This window comes from Phyllostomus discolor, chromosome 9 (genome assembly GCF_004126475.2).
Source record: "Phyllostomus discolor isolate MPI-MPIP mPhyDis1 chromosome 9, mPhyDis1.pri.v3, whole genome shotgun sequence".
Lineage (NCBI taxonomy): Eukaryota > Metazoa > Chordata > Mammalia > Chiroptera > Phyllostomidae > Phyllostomus > Phyllostomus discolor.
The window spans coordinates 57,424,484-57,446,113 of NC_040911.2; the positions used below are offsets into that span (position 1 = coordinate 57,424,484).

At 37.5% G+C, this 21,630-nt stretch overlaps 1 protein-coding gene across 1 annotated transcript in view; it reads right to left on the minus strand.

The window, feature by feature from the left end:
- The window catches only part of RPN1 (ribophorin I), a 44,383-nt gene that overhangs the window by 14,537 nt on the left and 8,216 nt on the right, over positions 1-21,630 (minus strand). The window contains exons 3-4 of the mRNA XM_028524232.2: positions 15,367-15,673; positions 273-482 (exon numbers count right to left, since the gene is read on the minus strand). Coding sequence (XP_028380033.1) covers positions 273-482; positions 15,367-15,673 — 517 coding nt within the window. The remainder of the gene's footprint in view (positions 1-272; positions 483-15,366; positions 15,674-21,630) is intronic.

A 21,630-nucleotide genomic window follows, 5' to 3' on the forward strand; every position in this document is an offset into this window, starting at 1 on the left:
AATATTAAATTATCAGCAATACTACTGAATTGGGGTGGTATCCTGTTTATCCTTTCCCTATTATTTACATTTTCCTTACAAAACGCGGCCTACTTATATAAATGGGAGTATTTTTTAGAAAGTCCTTTCTCTTGGTTCTAACTCTATCACTCAACCACTTAAACAGAATCAATTTTAAACTGTCCATATTTAACTACTTTCAAAAAGCAAACAAAAGGGCAGATGTGATAAAGTCGTAATTTCTCCCAATGTCCAAGTTGAACACTCCATACCTTAAAAGAACGGATGGAGGATATACCACTATCTGGCTGTCTCTGGTAATCATAGCGTGAAAAAGGCCCCTTAAGCACAGCCCCTGTGTGCTTCAAGTCCACATTTTCTTCCACAGCAATATTACCCCAGTGAGAGACCTCGATGACTCGGGTCATGCTGGTGATAGTAAGGAAAGGGCTGTTGTTCTCATAATGTACTTTAAAAGTATCCTGCAGAGGAAGGAAACAAATAGTTCAAAGTTCAAACCAAGTTGGAGATTATACAGCAGCAATAGAATGGCTCAATTATAATGTATCCAATGAATGCAACATTTTAAACTATTTACTATGAATTTTTAATACTATATGAAAATAAATATTCACGATGTTGTTTATTAGACAAATAGGATATACAAAATTCTTTTAGGTTCCAACATAAATGTCATTTGTTTTAAAAACAAAAACTTCTACACTCTACTTATCTTACAGAAACTATGTGAGAGAAAAAAAAGATTCTGAAATTCAATACAGAAGAATCTCAACTGATAGGAAACGGAATTACTGATTACTTCTCCCTACACTTTTAATTTTTTTCATTTTTCAATTACACTTGACACTCAGTATTATACTAGTTTCAAGTGTACAGCATAGTGGTTAGACATTTAAATAACATATGAAGTGCTCCCAATGATAAATCTAGTACCCATCTAGCAGAATAAACAGTTATGCCAACATTATTGACTATATTCCCTATGCTGTTCTTTACATCCCAGTGACTATTTTGTAACTGCCAATTTGTACTTCTTAATCTCTCCCATCTTTTGCCCCAGTCCTCCAAACCACCTCCTACCTGGCAACTGACAGTTTGTTCTCTGCATCTGAGTTTCTGTTTGCTTGTTCATTTATTTTACATTTTAGATTTTGCATATAAATAAAATCATGTATCTGTGTTTCTCTGATTTATTTCACTCAGCATAATACCATCTAGGTCTATCCATGTTGTCTTGTTGTGGATGGTAAGATTTCATTCATTCTTATGGCCAAATAATATTCATTCCATTGCATGTATGTAACACATTTCTTTTAAGATTTTATTTATTTATTTTTAGAGAGAGGGGTAGGGAGAGAAAAAGAGAGGGAGAGAAACATCAAATGTGGTTGCCTCTCTCATGCTCCCTCCTGGGGACCTGGCCCACAATCCAGGTATGTGCCTTTACTGGAAATCAAACCAGCACTCAATCCACTGAACCATACCGGCCAGGGCTGTTTTCATTTATTTATTTTTTTGCCACTTTTTAAGTATATTTTATTGATTATGCTATTACAGTTGTCTCATTTTTTTAAAGATTTTATTTATTTATTTTTAGAGAGGGAAGGGAAGGGGGGGGAGAGAGAGATAGACAGACAGACAGACAGACACACATCAATGTGCGGTTGCTGGGGGCCGTGGCCTGCAACCCAGGCATGTGCCCTGACTGGGAATCGAACCTGCAATCCCTGGTTCACAGCCTGCGCTCAATCCAGTGAGCTACGCCAGCCAGGGCTTGTCTCAATTTTTTTTCTCCCCTTTATTCCCCCTCCACCCTGCACCCCACCACCCTCCAGCATCCCACCCTGCTAGTTCATGTCCATGGGTTGTACATATAAGTTCTTTGGCTTCTCTATTTCCTATACTATTCTTAACTTCCCCCTATTTTATGCCTACCATTTATGCTTCCTTATTCCCTGTACCTTCCCCCAAATCTCCCCGTCCCCACTGAGTTTTTACCTTTTTGAGGAACATCATACTGTTTTTAATACTGGCTGAACCAATTTGCAATTAGACGAAAAAGCATGAGGGTTTTGTTTTCTCCACTTCTATACCAATACTTACTGTTTGATTTATTGATGATAGCCATTCTGACAGGTGTGAGCTGATACCTCATTTTGGTTTTAATTTGCACTTCTCTTACGATTAGTGATGTTGGGCATCTTTTCATGCCTATTGTCCAATTATATGCCTTTTCTGGAGAAATGTCTATTTGTTTCAGATTGTTTGTTTCTGAGAGGGTTAAGTTGTATGAGGTCCTTATATATTTTGGATATTAACCCTTATTAGATGTATCATTGGCAAATACCTTCTCCAATTTAGTAGGTTCTGTCATTTTTTTAAGGTTAATTTTAAACAGAGGGGAAAGGAAGAAGAGAGGGAGAGAAACATCAATGTGCGGTTGCCCCTCACGTACCCCGACACCAGGGACCTGGCCTGCAAGTCAGGCATGTGCTCTGACTGGGAACTGAACCGGCAACTCTTTTTTTTTTTTTATTATCTTTTAATCATTGTTCAAATACAGTTTTCTCCTTTTTAATCCCAATCCTTTCCCCCCTCCAACCATCCCCACTTCCCTCCCATTACCACCCTCCCCTTAGTTTATGACCTTGTGCCCTTTAAGTTTGTTCCTGTGAGCCCTTCCCACTGACCCCTTAAATTCCCTCTTCTCTCCCCTCCCGTCACCGTGAGCCTGTCCTCTATTTCACTGTCTTTGGTTATATTTTGCTTGCTTCTTTGTTTTGTTATTTAGGTTCCTGTTAAAGCTGAGATCATATGGTATTTGTCTTTCACTGCCTGGCTTGTTTCGCTAAGCATAATGTTTTCCAGCTCCATCCACGCTGTTGCAAAGGGTAGGAGCTCCTTCTTTCTTTCTGCTGCATAGAATTCCACTGTGTAAATGTACCATAGTTTTTTGATCCATTCATTTACTGATGGGCATCTTGGTTGCTTCCAGCAACTAGCTATTGTAAATTGTGCTGCTATGAACATTGGGATGCATAGGTTCTTTTGAATTGGTGTTTTAGTATTCTTAGGATAGAGTCCCAGCAGTGGAATTGCTGGGTCAAAAGGCAGATCCATTTTTAGTTTCCTGAGGAAGTTCCATACTGCTTTCCATAGTGGTTGTACCAGTCTGCAGTCCCACCAGCAGTGCACTAGGGTCCCCTTTTCTCCACAACCTCTCCAACACTTGTTGTTTGTTGCTTTGTTTATGATGGCCATTCTGACTGGTGTGAAGTGGTATCTCACTGTGGTTTTAATTTGCATCTCTCTGATAGCTAGCGATATTGAACATCGTTTCATGTCTTTTTGGATTTTCTGTATGTCCTCCTTGGAGAAGTGTCTGTTCAAGTCCTTTGCCCACTTTTTAATTGGATTTCTTGTCTTCTTAGAGTGCAGTCGTGTAAGTTCTTTATATATTCTGGAGATTAAACCCTTGTCTGAGGTATCATTGGCAAATATGTTTTCCCATACGGTTGGTTCTCTTTTAATTTTGATACTGTTTTCTTTAACTGTGCAGAAGCTTTTAATTTTGATGAGGTCCCATTTGTTTATTCTTTCCTTTATGTCCCTTGCTCTAGGGGACAAGTCAGTAAAAAAGTTTCTTCGTGAAATATCTGAGATTTTCCTACCTACGTTCTCTTCTAGGACTTTAATGGTGTCACGTTTTATATTTAAGTCTTTTATCCACCTTGAATTTATTTTTGTATATGGTGTAAGTTGGTGCTCAAGTTTCATTTTTTTGCACGTGGCTGTCCAGTTCTCCCAACACCATTTGTTGAAGAGGCTATTTTTACTCCATTTTATGTTGCTGCCTCCTTTGTCAAATATTAATTGACCATAGAGACTTGGGGTTATTTCTGGGCTCTCTGTTCTGTTCCATTGGTCTATGTGCCTGTTTTTATGCCACTACCAGGCTGTTTTGATTACAGTGGCCTTGTAGTATAGTTTAGTGTCAGGTATTGTGATTCCTCCTACTTTACTCTTCTTTCTCAAACTTGCAGCAGCTATTCGGGGTCGTTTATAATTCCATATAAATTTTTGAAGTGTTTGTTCTATGTCTGTGAAATATGCCATTGGTACTTTAATAGGAATTGCATTGAATGTGTAAATTGCTTTGGGTAGTATGGACATTTTAATGATATTAATTCTTCCAATCCATGAACATGGTATACGTTTCCATTTGTTTGTGTCTTCCTTGATTTCTTTCTTCAGTGTTGTGTAGTTTTCTGAATACAGGTCTTTTACCTCTTTGGTTAGGTTTATTCCTAGGTATTTTATTTTTCTTTTTGCTATTTCAAATGGGATTTTTTCCTTGATCTCTGTTTCTGCTGTTTCATTGTTGGTGTACAGAAATGCCTTTGATTTCTGGATATTGACTTTGTACCCTGCTGTTTGGCCAAATTCATTTATTAGGTCAAGCAGTTTTTTGGTAGAGTCTATAGGATTTTCTATGTATACTATCATGTCATCTGCAAACAGTGACAGTTTTGTTTTCTCCTTTCCGATTTGAATGCCTTTTATTTCTTTTTCTTGTCTGATTGCTGTGGCTAAAACTTCCAGTACTATATTGAACAGAAGTGGTGAAAGTGGACAGCCTTGCCTTGTTCCTGATCTTAGTGGAAAAGATTTTAATTTTTGCCCATTGAGTATGATGTTGGCTGTAGGTCTCTCATATATGGTCTTTATTATGTTGAGGAATGCTCCCTCTATTCCCACTTTGCTGAGTGTTTTTATCATGAATGGGTGCTGTATCTTGTCAAATGCTTTTTCTGCATCAATTGATATGATCATGTTGTTTTTGTCTTTGCTTTTGTTTATGTGATGTATTACATTCACTGACTTGCGAATATTGAACCATCCTTGCATCCCTGGAATGAATCCCACTTGGTCATGGTGTATGATCTTTTTAATGTATTGTTGGATGCGGTTTGCCAGGATTTTGTTGAGGATTTTAGCGTCAATGTTCATCAGTGATATTGGCCTGAAGTTTTCTTTCTTTGTTGTGTCTTTATCTGGTTTTGGAATTAGGATGATGTTGGCCTCATAAAAAGAGTTTGGGAGACTCCCATCTTTTTGGATTTTTTGGAATAGTCTGTGAAGGATAGGGATTAGCTCTTCCTTAAATACTTTGTAGAATTCTCCTGTGAAACCATCTGGTCCAGGGCTTTTGTGTGTTGGGAGTTTTTTGATTACTGCTTCAATTTCTTTTGTTGTTATTGGTCTGTTCAGACTTTCTGCTTCTTTTTCATTGAGTTTTGGAAGATTATATTTTTCTAGAAAGTTGTCCATTTCACCTAGGTTTTCAAATTTCTTGGCATACAGTTCTTTGTAGTAATTTCTTACAATCCTTTGTATTTCTGTGGTATCTATTGTAATCTCTCCTCTTTCATTTCTGATTGTGTTTATTTGGGTCTTCTCTCTTTTTTTCTTGATGAGTCTGCTTAAAGGCTTGTCAATTTTGTTTATCTTTTCAAAGAACCAGCTCTTGGATTCATTGATCCTTAAAATTCTGTTTTTAGTCTCTATGTCATTTAATTCTGCTCTGATCTTGGTTATTTCCTTCCTTCTGCTTGCTCTGGGCTGTCTTTGTTGTTGTTCCTCGAGTTCTTGTAGATGCAGGGTTAGGTTGTTTGTTTGGAATGTTTCTAACCTTTTTAGGTGGGCCTGTATCGCTATGAACTTCCCTCTCAGGACTGCCTTGGCTGTGTCCCATAAGTTTTGGGTTGTTGTGAGTTCGTTTTCATTTGTTTCCAGAAACCTTCTGATTTCTTCCCTAATATCATTCTTGACCCATTCATTGTTTAATAGCATGCTATTTAATCTCCATGATTTTGAGTGTTTTTGGTTTTTTTCCTTGGGATTGGTTTCTAGCTTCAGTCCCTTGTGGTCTGAGAAAATGCTTGGTATGATTTCAATTTTCTTGAAATTCTTGAGGCTTGTGTTGTGACCTATCATGTGGTCTATCTTTGAGAATGTTCCGTGTACATTTGAAAAGAATGTATATTTAGCTTCTTTTGGATGGAGGGCTCTGTATATATCAGTAAAGTCCATTTCATCAAGGGTATTGTTCAATGCCACAATATCTTTGTTGATATTTTGTTTAGAAGATCTGTCCATTTTTGATAGTGGGGTGTTAAAATCTTCCACTATAATTGTGTTGCTGTCCATTTCTTTCTTGAAGTCCTCTAAGATTTTCTTTATGTATTTGGGTGCTCCTATGTTGGGTGCATATATATTTACAATATTTATGTCTTCTTGATGTATTCTTCCCTTGAGTATTATGAAGTGACCTTCTGGGTCTCTCTTTATGGACTTTTTTTGAAAATCTATTTTGTCTGATATGAGTATTGCTACCCCAGCTTTTTTTTTCCTGTCCATTTGCTTGGAAGATTTGTTTCCAGCCTTTCACTTTCAGCCTGTGTAGGTCTTTTATCCTGAGGTGGGTCTCTTGTAGACAGCAGATATGTGGGTCATTTTTTCTTATCCAATCAGCTAATCTATGTCTTTTGATTGGCGCATTTAATCCATTTACGTTTAAGGTTATTATTGATAGGTACTTATTCATTGTCTTTTATGCACGTGTTGAACTGGCAACTCTTTGGTTCGCAGGCCAGAGTTCAATCTGAGCCACATCAGCCAGGGCTCTTTTCGTTTTGTTGACAGGTTCCTTTGCTGTTCAAAAACTTTTCAGTTTGATGTAGTCCCATTTGTTTGTTTTGTTTTTTTGTTTCCATTATCCAAAGGAGACAAATCCAAATAACAGTACTAATATCAGAGTTTACCGCCTATGTTTTCTTCTAGGACTTCTATGATTTTGAGTCTTACCTTTAAGCCTTTAATACATTTTGAGTTTATTCTCGTACATGGTATAAGAAAGTGGTCAAGTTTTGATTTTTTGCATAATCTGTTCAATTTTCCCAACACCATTTATTAAAGAGACTCTGCTGCATTGCACATACATCCTCTGTCATAGGTTAACTGACCATATATGTGCTTGGGTTTCTTTCTGGGCTTTCTATTATGTTCCATTGATCTAGGTTTTATGTCACTACAATGCTGTTGATTAATACGGTCTTGTAGTACAGTCTGATATCATGTAGCATGATACCTCTAACTTTGTTCTTTCTCAAGATTGTTTTGGCTATTAAGGGTCTTCTGTGGTTCCATATACTGTCTTTTGCCATGTATCATGTGCACTTTTTGCCCAAATTTTTTAGGGTAAAATAAGGATGTGCATTATAAATGGGTAGTATTAACTCCCTATCTACATAAATGTTAATTCTTTTATTTACACTTATGTGTTAAAAATGTAACTCTAGAAAGCAATTACAATATGGGTATGTAAAATAATACCCTGGAATGTGATAATCAATTTTGTTTCTAGGTATAAATAAATAAATAATTGAATTTTTTAATTCCTAAAAAGATCTTTTTTCTAGAACAACCAAGAACATGGTTGCACTATTCACAGGAGCACATTATACACAGCTAAATACAGAAATTTTAGGATTCTCTTTTCTAGTTCTGTGAAAAAATGCCATTGGTATTTTGATAGGGATTGCATTGAATTTATGCATTGCTTTAATTAGTATGGACATTTTAATCAAATTAAAACATTTCAACCACATATACGCTTCCAGTTATTTGTGTCTTCTTTAATTTCTCTGTTCAGTGTTATAATTTTCCAAGCAGAGGACTTTCAATACAGTCATACCTCGGTACTGGTCAGCTTCAGAATTCGTCAAACCCTGTACTTATTGCATTTTGACAAGAAAAAAATGTTTCAGTACTCAGCACCTGCTTCGGACTCACTGCACTTGTTAGAACTTGTATGAGTCATAACACTGCCCCACAGGAGGAAATGCTTCATCACTCATCATATTCATCACTTCTGGCACTCATCACGAGTTCTGAAGCATTAATAATGAGTACTCAGGTACGACTGTACTATGTTGCATAGAAGTGGGGAAAGCAGACATCCTTGTCTTGTTCTTCATCTTAAGGAAAATGCTTTTATCTTCTGGCTTTTAAGTATGATGTAAGATATAGGTTTGTCATGTATGGTGGCTTTTATTATGTTAGTGTGTTCCCTCTATTCATACTTTGCTTAAAGTTTTTTATTATAAATGGATGCCAGACTTTGTAAAATGCTCTCCTGCATCTATTGATATGACTTCCATCATTCATTCTGTTTATGTGATGTATGTTAAATAGTTTGTGGATATTTAGCCAATTTTGTATTCTAGAAATAAATCCCATTTGATCATGGATATGATCTTCTTAATGCATTGCTGAATTGGGTTTGCCAATATCTTGTTGAAGTTTTTTCATCTATGCTCATGAGGGATACTGGCGTATAATTTTCTTTTATCTGTAATGTCTTTGTCAGAGTATGTAATCAGGGCAATACTGGCCTCATAAAATGGGTGTGGAAGCCTTCCCTTCTCTTGAATTTGTGGGAATAGTTTGAGAAGGTTACATGATAATTCTTTAAACGTTTGGTAAAATCCACCTGTGAAACCATCAGTCCAGACATTTTTGTTTATTGGAAGCTTTTTAATTACTGAATCAATTTTGTTAATCTGTTCAGATTTTTGTTTCTTCCTGATTCATCCTTGGAAGATCACAGAAATACATCCATTCCTTCCAGGTTGTCCAATTTGTTGGCATACAATTGTTCATAATATTTTCTTATAATCCTTTATATTTCTGTGTGTTAGTTGTTACTGCTCTTTCATTTCTGATGTTATTTACTTGGGCCCTCTAAGTTTGGGGGGTAGGGGTGATGATAAATCTGGTTAAAGTTTTATTAACTTTATCTATTGAAAGAACCAGCACTTCTCCTCTTTCATTGCTTATTCTAGTTGTCTGGATCCTCTTTTCTTCTTGCTGAATCTGGTTAAAAGTTTAGCTTCTTTCTTTGTTTTAATCTTTCCAAACAGCCAACTCTTTGTTTCACTGCAATTTGTATTTTTTACAGCCTCCTTTGTTTGTTTCCATTCTGATATTTATTATTTCCTTCCTTCAACTCACTTTGGGCTTAATTTGTTCCTCTATTTCAGGTTCCTATAGTTGTAAAGTTAGATTATTTGAGATTTTTCCTGTTTCTTGGGGTAGGCCTCTAATACTATGAATTTGCCTCAGAGAACTGCTTTGGCTGTGCCCCTTAAGTTAAGATTTGTCATAGTTTTTTTTTTCTTTTTGCCTTTAGAGAAAAGTGAAGGGAAAGAAATATCTACGCATTCACTGGTTGATTCTTGCATGTGCCTTTACTGGGATCTAACCACAACCCTGGCATATTGGGGTAACATTCTAACCAACTGAGCTACGTGGCCAGGGCCTCATCGTGTTTTCATTACCATTTGTCTCAAGATATCTTCTGATTGTTAACCCATTCATTGTTTAGTAGCATGTTTGTGTAGCTTCCATGTATTTATGTGTTATGTGTTCAGGGGTGATGGTGGTTGTGGTTAATAAATTTCCAGTTTCATGCCATGTGATAAAAGAAGATACATGGCATCATTTCAGTGTTCCTCAATTCATTGAGGCTTGTGTTTATGCCCTCACATGTGGTCTACCCTGGAAAATGTGCACTTGAAAAAATTATGTGCTTGAAAAATAGTACATTCTGCTGCTTTGGAGTAAAAGTAAAACGTTCCCAAAATATCAATTAAATCCATTTGATCTAATGTGTCACTTAAGGTCACCACTTGCTTGTTTTCTGTGTGGAAGACCTATCCATTGATGTCAATGGGATGTTAAAGTTCCCTAGTACAACTGTATTTCTGTCATCTCTTCCCTTGTGTCCATCAATATTTGCTTGATATAACTAAGTACTCTTACACTGGGTGTGTGATTTACATTCTCTTGTGGAATTGATCCCTTTACCATTATTAAATGTCCTTCTTTGTCTCTTCTTATTCTTTGTTTTAAAGTCTATTTTGTGTGGTATAAAGATTATTACCCCAGCTTTTTCAGTGTCATAAAATATTTTCCTTCTCTTTACTGTAAGTCTGTACGTTTCTTTCCACCTGAAGTGCATCTCTTGTAGGCAGCATATGTACAAGTCTTGTTTCCTTATCCATTAAGTCACCCTGTCTCTTGATTGAAACATTTAATCCACTTACATTTAAAGTAATTAATGATAGGTATGTAGCTACTGCCATGTTATTATTCACATTTTTTAATACCTCCTGCCCCTCTCTCTTCAAGAAGTCTCTTTAACATTTCTTGTAATAATGGTTTAGGGTAATGAACTCCTTTAGCTTTTTCTTGTCTGAGAGGCTCTTTATTTCACCTTGATTCAAATGATGACTCTTCTGGGTAAAGTAATCTTGGTTGCAGGTCCTTGCTTTCCATCATGTAATTGTTTCATACCAATCCCTTCTGGCCTGCAAAGTTCCTACTGATAAATATCAGCTGACAGTCTTATGGGAACTCCCTTCTGTGTAAGTAACTGCACTGCTTTTGCTCCTTTCCATAGGAGGTTCTCTCCTTATGGAAAAAAATACTATAAAGTAAAAAAATAAATCATACATTTTTAAAATTTTTTAACAAAAGATTCCTTGTCTTTGCCATTTTAATGTTTTAATGTTTGATTTATCCTGCTGTGGGTTTCTTTGGGTTGATTCATCTTGGTTGGGACCAATGGCACTTACTAGACTTGTCTATTTCCTTTGCCAGGTCAGTAAACTTTCCATTATCATTTCTTTAAATAGGTTTTCAATTCCTTGATCTATTTCCCTTCTGGTATGCCTATAGGCAAATGCCATGTGATGTTCTCCCAGAGTTCCCCAAATTATCCTCATTTTTAAAAATTATTTTTCTTCTAAATTGTGTGTTTTCCACTACTTTGTCTCCCAAATCAGACTCAATCCTCTGCTCTGTCCTTTCTGCTTTTGGTTCCATGTAATGTATTCTTCATTTCTGACTGGTTCTTTTTTATGGTTTCTATCTCCTTGTTTGCACTGAGCTCACCTATTCTTCCCTTATATTCATTGAGCATCCTTATAACCATGTTTTCAATTCTGCATCTGGTAGATTGCTTGTCTCCATTTCATTTCGTTCCTCCTCTCGAGTTTTGTCCTGTTCTTTCATTTTAGGCATATTTGTCTCCTCATTTTGGTCTCCTCCTTGTGTCTATGTATTAAGTAGATCTATTACATCTCCCAGTCTTAGCAGGATGACCTTATGTAGCAGGTGTCCTCTGGAACCCAGTGGCACAGTCTCCCTGGTCACCTGAATGGGATGTTCCAGGTGTATCCATTGTGTGGGTGGTGTGTGTCCTCCTGCTATAGTTGAGCCTTGATTGCTGTTGGCATATATCAGTGAATGGGACTGACCTTCAAGCTGGCTGGCTGTGAAGACTGACCATGACTCCAACAGACATGGTTTGTGAGGTGCTGACCCCATGGAGTGGATTTTTCTGTGTCAGGGCTCTGGTGCCTGCTGGGTCCACTTTTTGGTTGTATGGTTTGTGGAGTTAATTGGGTGGCACTCTGGTGTGGTTTGAAGCCAGCCACTGGGTATATTATTTCTTGGGAAGGGTTCTGGCACAGGTTCAGGTTGTTCACTGTCTGTGCCTGGCCCAGGGCCACCTAGTAGGAGCTACAAAGTGATCTGTGGTTGGTAGCTGCCTGTCCTGAGCTTGGAGGCACCTGGGAAAGACGATGCTGCAAACCGAGGCCAGCTGCCCCTAGTGCCAGGCTATGGGTTGCTTAGTAAGAAGTACAGGGCATGCTGAGGCCAGCCACTTTGTGTTTGGGGTTTATGAACCTTTCAGAGATTTTAGGGAAGTCCACAGCAGATTTGGCACCTGCCTGTGCCTGCTAGCTGAATGGGAAAAAGGCTCCACAAAGGAACAATGGCACCTGCCAGCACTTCTGTCCTAGCCAGAGCTGTCTCTCCAGCCCTCACCCTGAAGACAGACAATTTCAGCTTCTCCCCATATGTCCCTGGCACTTTTTGAGCTGCTGCCCTGCATTGGAGCTCAGAGTCAGTGAGTCCATCTGCCAATAAGCTGTGCATGGGCCCTTTAAGAGGAATGCCTAAGACTCCAGCAGCCCTCTGTTTCACCTGGACAGAATCCCTGAAGATTTTCACAAATAGATGTTGTGGATACTCCTATTTCCCACACTGGTATTCAGCCTGAGATGCCCAGTATGGGGCTGGGAGCCCTTGCTCCTCAGGAGAGACCTCCGTAACTCAGGTATCCCTCCCAAACCTTAAACTGCCACACATGAGTGAGGATCTGGCTCATTTCATGGGTCAGCCCCTGTCCTACCACTCTTGACATGGCTTATTCTTTATATCCTTAGTTGTAGGAATTCTGTTCAGCTAGTCTTCAGGTAGCTCTAAAGGGTGATTATTCTATAATTTAATTTTGATTTGGTTGTGGGAGAAGCAAGCATAGCATTCACGTACTCTATCATCTTGTCCAGAAGTCCCCATCAATTCTCTCCTTATAATTTTTATTTTCCAAACTTCTACAATAAACTTTTTAAATTGCTTTTTAATACAATAATTTTTACATTTTTAAAATAAATAAAATCTTAAATTCTAAGTAAAGAAAAATTCTGATAGGGAACTATATGTAAGATATAATTTTAAAAACCTAATGAAAACATAATCTCTAGCCAATGAGCCAGCAAATAAACTCAAAACTGAGGGTGATCCACTGCATTACTGGATTTTTCTAACCTGGAGAAGACTTATCTGGAAAAATTCAAAAAAAGAGAGACTTTTTAAGCTAACATTTATGGAGCTAAATATGTATGTGTCAAACACTCTTATATGAACTCTAAATAAGTGCATTAGCTCATTTAATCCTCCAAACAACATAATAAAATAAGTGCTACTTATTACCATTTTACAAATTAAAAAACCTGAGGCCTAGCAGTTTTCATTGACATGTTCAAGGTCATAAATCTAAGTGGCAATAGTAAGTCTTCAAAAGTTCTGGCTCCACACTTCTACACAGTAAGTACTTCCTCCAAATAAGGTCCAAAAGAATTTAAAATGATACCTTTGGCAATTCCCCTACTTCTTTGCCAGTTTTACCACTGAAGTTAGTATTAAAAAATCTTTCTGATCATTAAGTAACTCAAGTGCCCTTTTATGAATACACACCTAGAACCCCACAGAAATGGAATCTAAAAGGACAAGATCCAAAAAAGCAACTTTCTTCCTAAAAAGTCAATGAAAAAAACAAGAAAGGGTATATTCTGATTATTCTTTTAGCTCTTGCTACTTTATTCACTCACTCTGTGACCAGATTTTTTTAAGGTTTATCTTCTTTCATAATCAATTTGATAGCATTTAATGCTAATACTGGCAAGAGTAAAGGGAAACTAGCAGTTTTATACTGCTGACACTGTTAATAAATTGGCTAAATCTTTCTGAAAACCATCTGGCAATACATAGCAAAAGATTTTTTAAATGTTTATATGCTTTGGTTTTAAAACTTTCACTTCAGAAAATCTATTCTATAACTTTTATATAAAAAGTTATATAAAAAGAGATGAACATTCTCCTGTTAAATAGAAAAAAGGCTAACTTTCCAACTATAGGAAACTTGGTAAATAAACTATAGGACATCAAATCATGGGATCTTAAATGACTATTAAAATAGTTGACATCAGTACTATAAAATGTTTAGAGACTACTCTAAGTGGCAAAAGTATTACTTTATGCATAATATAATCTCTATACTAAAAAGCCCCTATGCTTAAAAAGAAATAACTCAAAGATTAAGGGGGAAAAAAATACCTCACAAACATAAACAACAGTATGGTGATTACCAAAAGGAAAGAGATGTAGGAAGAAGCAGAAGACTGTAATGGTGATAGAAGAATTGACTTGGGGTGAACACATAATGTACAGATAACATATTATAGACTTGTACACATGAAACCTATATAATTTTATTAACAAATGTCACCCCAATAAATTCAATAATGCTTCTTGCAGAACAAAAATAAAAAGAAATGACTAAAGTACTAAAATGTCAAAAATGGATGTGAACTGATGTCAAGTTTTTCTCTGAATTTGGCAGTCTGTCACAAACATTTCATTAATTTAAAATTAAAGGGGGAAGTCCAAAACCTCAAACATTCAAACTATAAAGGTCTATGTAGGAAATAACCAAATCACTATCCCAATGTGAGCTCAGTTTTAAGTAAGAAAAAGAAATAAATATGCAATTAGAGGCAACAACTCAGAGAGCAGCCCATCAGCTACCCAAAGGACATGGCCCCAGGGCTCTGCACCAAATGGTAACTATACCAGAAGACAGAGGGGACCTCTATTGCTGCCCACAAAAGTCATAGTGCCACAGTATATACAGGGTGCTACTTTTGGAGAGATAGGGGAATATGAATACATTTATTACAATTCTGCATGTACTTATACAAAGGATCATTAGAAAGGTAAAACTAATATAAATGGTCACCAAGGAGAACAGATGGAAGGAAGCTGTAGAATTCTCTGAATATACCTTATAATTTTGACTATAAAATGTTCATTTCTTTATATTCAAAAAATTAAACCTATAAAAAATTCTTAAAAGTTAAAAACAACACAAACTGAACAGCCATAACTATATGTCAAATTGACAGTTGAGAGAGGAAAAACAGAGAAACAATTTAAGCAACATTAGAACAAACTATTTTGTACATTCTTAGTGACATATGTTCTGGACACAAAGTGGTGCAAAGAAGTCATAAGTGTCTCAAATACCTATTTTTTTTTTTTAGAGATCAAAGGGTAAAATGATGTAATTCCTAAGATTTGCTTTAAATTATGCTAATATCTTGATAACCACTGAATCTAAGTGATGGGTATATGGGAGTTTGTTATCCTATTCTCTATACTATTACATGTGTTTGAAATTTTTCATTAACAAAATCTTTTTTAAGCCTTAACTGTTTCCTCTACCATTAAGGGCCAACCCCTAGGCTCAGCAATACAGCCAGCTTTACTACCCACAGCAGCTACACCAGCCACACTACACGACATCCACAGGCCCTTATTGCCTCTGCCCAAAATGCCTTGTTTCCTTCTCCCCCTCCCATCCCAACTCTCCAAATGTTACCTCCTTTAAAAAGTCTTCCTAAACTCACAGCCTCTACCTGTACTCCCAAAATGAGAATACTGACCCCATGGAGTCATTCCACAGCAGGTTAAAAAATGAGGGTAACCTTGGACTTCCACCCACCCACACCACCCAACCCTATCAACTAGTAGTCACTCTAGAAGACCTTCTCTAAAGTAGACAGGGATGGATGAGACTCCATATGAGCCTACCTGGCTATAGGCAGGGACATCTCTGAAAGGTCCATAATCCAGGAGGTCCTCGGATCGTGTGGGGTTCCCCAACTTGGTGTAGCTTTCCACATTTCGAGAGGCAAGCTTCACACGCATAGTTTGTGTCTTTGTTGGATAGGGAGAGTAGAAATAATGGTTCCCCTCAAATACCACAAACTGTTTCTCTGATTGAGTGATCTGGGTTGGATATGGCTGAAGCACATGGGTATAGACAGTTTCCAAAATGACTGGAATCTTGGTCCCAGGATCAAGAGCAACTGGGAGCTTGACTGTGAAGAATCTCTCACTGCAAGAAGAATGAGACAACATAATTAAGGAAATTAAAAATAGCGAGGAACTCAAAATTTGTACCCAAAATAAAAGCAGTTACCATTAAGAGGTCACCTTTAACTTATTAATTAAAACCTTTTAAGACAAATACCTGAATGTCACCTCAAGGTTGTTTATAATAGAAGAGTGCAAAACAACCTCAATGTCCAACAACAAAATAACAAAAAATTCCAGTAGAGAGCCACACAATGGAATATTGACAGCCACTAAAAATGACACATAGATCTATCTATATTAAACATTTCTATGTACAATGTAAATAACATATCACTTTGCAAAAGACACTATGATTTCTTTTAAAAATATATACATATACAAATGTATGTGAAGAAAAAGTTTCAGTAAATGTTCCACACAATGTTAAACGGTAACAATCTCAGGGTAGGAGGATAAACTTCATTTTGTTGTGTTTTTCCAATTTGTTTTATGAGCTTGTATCATTCTCAAAACCAGAAAGAACCATCTTTCAGATGGCTACTTCCATCTGAAAGAAAAAAAAACATGGCCTAGAAACTACTAAAATTCTTAAAATATTAACTAAAAAAAAGTGAATATAAGTTTATTATGCCAGGAGTCCAATTCTTCATAGACCTGGAAACCATTAATGGAAAACTAAAAGCATTTTAACATGTTTCCATTGTATTCAGAGTTCTTAAAAGTCTTCATCGGTCCCACTTTTATACTTCATAACACTACTTTGAAGTACATACTCAAAATATAGTAAGTCCTACATCTGCTCCAGGAACAGTCTTAACCAGTTCTTGGCTTCAAGTCCCAAATCTGCTTCACATCTCATTCTCTCTTCTAAGCCATAAACTCAAATTTTCAAATGTTCACTAAACTATTCCACTGACCATCCCACAGGCAATGCAACATATCCAATATCTAATATAATTCATGATCCTAATTCCCTACCTCTAATAATACTGCTACCATCCAACCAACTCTAAGCTAGAAATCTCAGGCATTTTCTGATGGTTCACACTACCCTATCCCCAGTATTAGATTTATCCTGCCTTAGAATGCCACCTTTTTTTTTTAAGATTTAATTTACTCATTTTTAGAAAGGGGAAGGGAGGGAGAAAGGGAGAGAAACATCAATGTTTGGTTGCCTCTCACGCACCCCTTACTGGGGACCTGACCGGCAGCCCAGGCATATGCCCTAGACTAGGAATCGAAATGGCAACCCTCTGGTTCACAGGCCCGCGCTCAATCTACTGAGCCATACCAGCAAGGGTTAGAATGTCTCTTAAATCCTGGTTTTCCATTTCCTCCTCCTCAATGACACAAACCATTATGTCTTGCCTAAATTATTACATTTTTTTCCTAATTAATCTCTTAATCTCTATCTCCCTCCAGCCCATCAACATAATCTGATATCACTCCCATCTTAATTTTTATGTGAAATATTACCAACACAACTGAATCTTGCTTCGATAATTCAGAAGCTATTTCAGAACCATTCAGTTCTCCAGGGTCTTCATTATAAACATCAAATCTTATTGAAATGTGAAGGTTACTAAAAAATTGATAAAGGCAAGAAATATAACAGAGCTGACTATACTGGGTTCTAAGAAGCAGACATTTTTTTTCTAATAGCTCTTCTCCTGCTGGATCTAATGTAAGAACATTCTGCGAAGGACCTGTGTGTTGGGTAAAATAAAGCAATTACTCATTTACTGAAACAGATAGAACTCTGACAGTTTCTGTGGCAGAAAGAAGTAATAAAAACAAATCTGTATAACACATGCACTCAGAATTAGGAATAAATGAAACAGTATGCTATTTTTAAATGTTCACAACTGACTAAAGGGTAAAGTCCACTGCCCTAAAAACAGTATACAAAGCACTCTTTAAACTGACCTCAACCTTCTTTACAACCTTCCATGAGGTCCAGCCACTCTGAAGGCCCAGCTGACTAAACATACCATGAAATGTCACACCTCTATATCTTTACAGATGTCTCTGCCTGGAATACTCCTTCTCATTGGTTAGCTCTCTTGTTAAGTCAAAATTTGCTGAACATTTGCTACATACCAGATTCTGTTCCAAGGATATTTATGTATTAATTTAGTTATTCTTAACCATGATCACCTTAGGTAGACATTACTACAGTAATGAAGAGGAAAGTATTCTTGAGTTTTCCAAGGACACAGAGCCACAAAGTAATAACAAAGATAGGATTTGAACCCTTGGAATAAGGCCACATAAGACAACTACATAACAACTATGCCATCCTCACTCTCAGAGAGATGCTGCAGGCTAGTAAACATAGACAGGGTCCTCAAACAGTCACAGAGGGAGAGGAGTCTCTGAAATATTAACAAGGAGGAGGGGATTTAGTAGCAACTTATTTAAGGCTAATTCAGATCTGGCATCTGCAGGGCTAGTGAAGATGCTCTTTTCACACATTTTGAGACTACAATAGAAAAATCAAGATAATCACCATGTGTTATAATTTGGCTCCTCAGAACATGTTTCTGTACATGAAATCAAAGCAACTCAAAGAGGATTAGGTTAACAAAAGGAAACCATGAAGACCACACGGAAAACAGGAAATGTTTTATGTGGAATAAAAAAAAAGGATTTAAAAAGCAGTACCACACAGGACCAAGGACCACACAGTAATTGAAACTATGTAAAATATATCTGCAATTGGATATAGTACAGAACAAAAATATATAATTTGTCATGCTAGGATTTGGGGACTTGTTTAATGTTGATGCTAAGCTTTATATAGAATAATAAATTTAAATATGATCCCATTTATACCCATATGTAAAATCATAGATGTATGGACATATGTATTAAGAACAGAGTTATTGTTAGATTCTTCTTATTGTTTTTAAAGATTTTATTTATTTATTTTTAGAGAGAGGGGAAAGGAAGAAAGACAGCAAGAGAAACATTGAAGTAAGAGAGAAACACCAATCAGTTGCCTCTTGTACACGCCCCAACCTGGGACCAAACCTGCACCCACACATGTGCCTTGACAGGAAATCAAACCAGTGGCCTTTCACTTTGCAGAACGATGCCCAACAAAGCCAAACTGGTCAGGGCAGAGTCTCATTATTTTCTTAAAATTTTAAAATAAATGAGAAAAAGTTCTTAAAACTCTGCCAAGCAGCAAGACCTAATGTAATATTTGCTGAACCACATGAAGACTGACAGTTGTAAGGTACAATTATTTGCTGGTCAAGAACCAATTTTTTTTCAAATTATTAATAAGTATATTATGAAAGTTATAGGAGTAGCGCTGGCTAGTGTAGCTCAGTAGATTGAGCACTGCCCTGAGAACCAAAGGGTTGCCAGTTCAATTCCCAGTCAGGGCATGTGCCTGTGTTGCGAGCCAGGTCCATGGTGGGTGGCACGAGAGAGTCAACCACATACTGGTATTTCTCTCCCTTTCTCCCTCCCTTCCCCAATGTCTAAAAATACATAAAATCTTTAAAAAAAAAAGACACACACACACACAAAGTAAGTTAGAGGTACAGGTGAGCCAATGTGCTGCATAGCCTCAGAAAACAAGTTAGAAAAGCAAAAGAAGGGCCCTCAGAGCTTAGCAGAGGAAAAGGCAAAAGTAACTCACCCAGAGGGAAAAGGAGGGTGAAGGGAAAGGCACAGGCATGCTCTCCAGAGGGAGAACACAAAGAACCATTTTTTACATTTGTTCCTAAGATAAGCTATAGCACAGGTGGCAAACACAAAGCCTGCAGGCCCTCTCCATCTTGATTTATCCAGCCGGCACCTTGTTTCTACCCAGCAGTGGCACCAAGCTCCTTGCCCCTAGTTAAGGAGTAGTTACATTTATACAGTCCTAAAATTACTTTTGGCCCTTTGAAGGCAACTGTGCAAGGCTGATGTGGCCCCCGGTGAATATAAGTTTGACACCCCTGAACTATACAACATAAACTAAAGCAGGGTTTTTTAACCTTAGCACTATTACATTTTGGGATAGATAATTCTTTGTTGGGAAAGAGTACCTGTCCTGAGCATTGTAGGATGTTTACCCCAGTAAGAATCCCTGAGCTAAAAACATCTCTCCACAACACTCATTAAACAAATATTTCAGTGCCTAAAAAATAGCATGCAAAATACTGATAACCAAAACTGAGTGAAGGGATAAGTAGCAGTTCATTATATAACCCATCCTGCTTTTTATGTTATTTGAAAAATATCCTTAATAAAGTGCTTTAATACCAAATTTTTCAGACTATAAGACGCACCTGCCCCCAAATTTGGGAGGAATAGTGGTTATTAATGCTGCCGTTGAGTTCTGTTTACATTTACATTGGTGAAATATTATTTATGTTATTAAATATTTTACCACATTTTTTGCTTCAAAATTTTTTTTCCTATCTTCTTCCTCTAAAACCTAGGTACATCTTATGGTCCAAAAAATGCTGACCGTCAGACCCCACTCAGGCTATGTTGAGTTTAAAGCAGAGAACAAGGCAAATCCAACCCCAGGGTTCATAGAGCTCAGTCTACTCCTGAAAAGAAGCATCACTTTCCATGCCCTGAAGACTTTAAAGTGGAGGGGCGGCTATCTGCCTCTTGGAAACAGGATAGTAGCCAGCCATTGATGAGAGAATATCTGCTGAGGCAAACAGATTGGAGTTCTCACCAGTTCTCCACCTTTTGGTTGGGGATCCCTATTCCCGTATAGATTAGAAAGACCTGGGATGAAAAGTAACTACTTTCAGCCCTAGACAGTTAGCTCAGTTGGTTAGAGCATCGTGCCAACACACCAGGATTACAGGTTCAATCTCTGGTCAGGGCATATACAAGAATCAACCAATTAATGCACAAATAAGTAGAACAACAAATCAATGTTTTTTTCCTCTCTCCCCTTTCCTCTCTCTCTAAAATCAATAAAATAAATAAATAAATAAATAAAAGGAAAAAAGTAACTACTTTCTTGTTGTAAAACTAACTGCCCACTGTTAGGGGATTCCAGTATCAGCAACAGTTATCAGAAAAGACATCAGGGGGACTACCAGTCAAGACAGAGGCGTTTGTCTCCTTGCAAAACCAACAACAATGAATTTAAAAACAAAAAACAACCAGAACTGCCAGAAAATCGACAGTATGGAAGTCCAACAACCAAGGAGTTAAAGAAGAAGCATTCATCCAGACTGGTAGGAAGGGCAGAGACAGGCAGCCGGGGCGATAGTGCACATGGCAAGGTGGTGAAGGACCAGGTGGTCCCACATGAGTGTGCAGATAAACCTGGAGGACCTATGGGGGAATGAGACAGATCATGCAACCCAGGGTTCCAGCACAGTGAAATAATGCCTCAAAACCTCTGGCTGTAAAATTCTGCGGGGTCACAGCAGGGAGAGAAACTCCCAGCCTCACAGGACAGTTTGCTGAGGAGACCCACAGGGTATTAGAATAAACATAAACCCACCTACCAGGGCAATCTGTACCAGGGGAGCTCAATTTGCTTGTGCGTAGTGGGGGAAGTGACTAAAAGCTGGCAGAAAGCCCAGCAAGTGCACTGTTCCCTCTAGAACCCCTCTCCCCTATACCGCACCATAACACAAGGACATGGGTGACCCAGCCCTGGTGAATACCTAAGACTCCACCCCTTACAATGCAACAGCTGCACTGAGACAAAAAAATATGACCCAAATGAAAGAGAAGATCAAAATTCCACAAACAGAACTAAACAATGAAGAGATACCCAACCTATCAGATGCAGAGTTCAAAACACTGGTAATCAGGATGCTCACAGAAATGGTTGTGTGTGGTCACAAAATTGAGGAAAAAGTGAAGGCCATACAAAGTAAAATAAAAATATAACCGGGGACCAACAGTGAAGGGAAGGAAACTGGGACTCAAATAAATGATTTGGAAAAAAAAAAAAAAAGATTCAACCAGAACAGAATGAAGAAACAAGAATTCAAA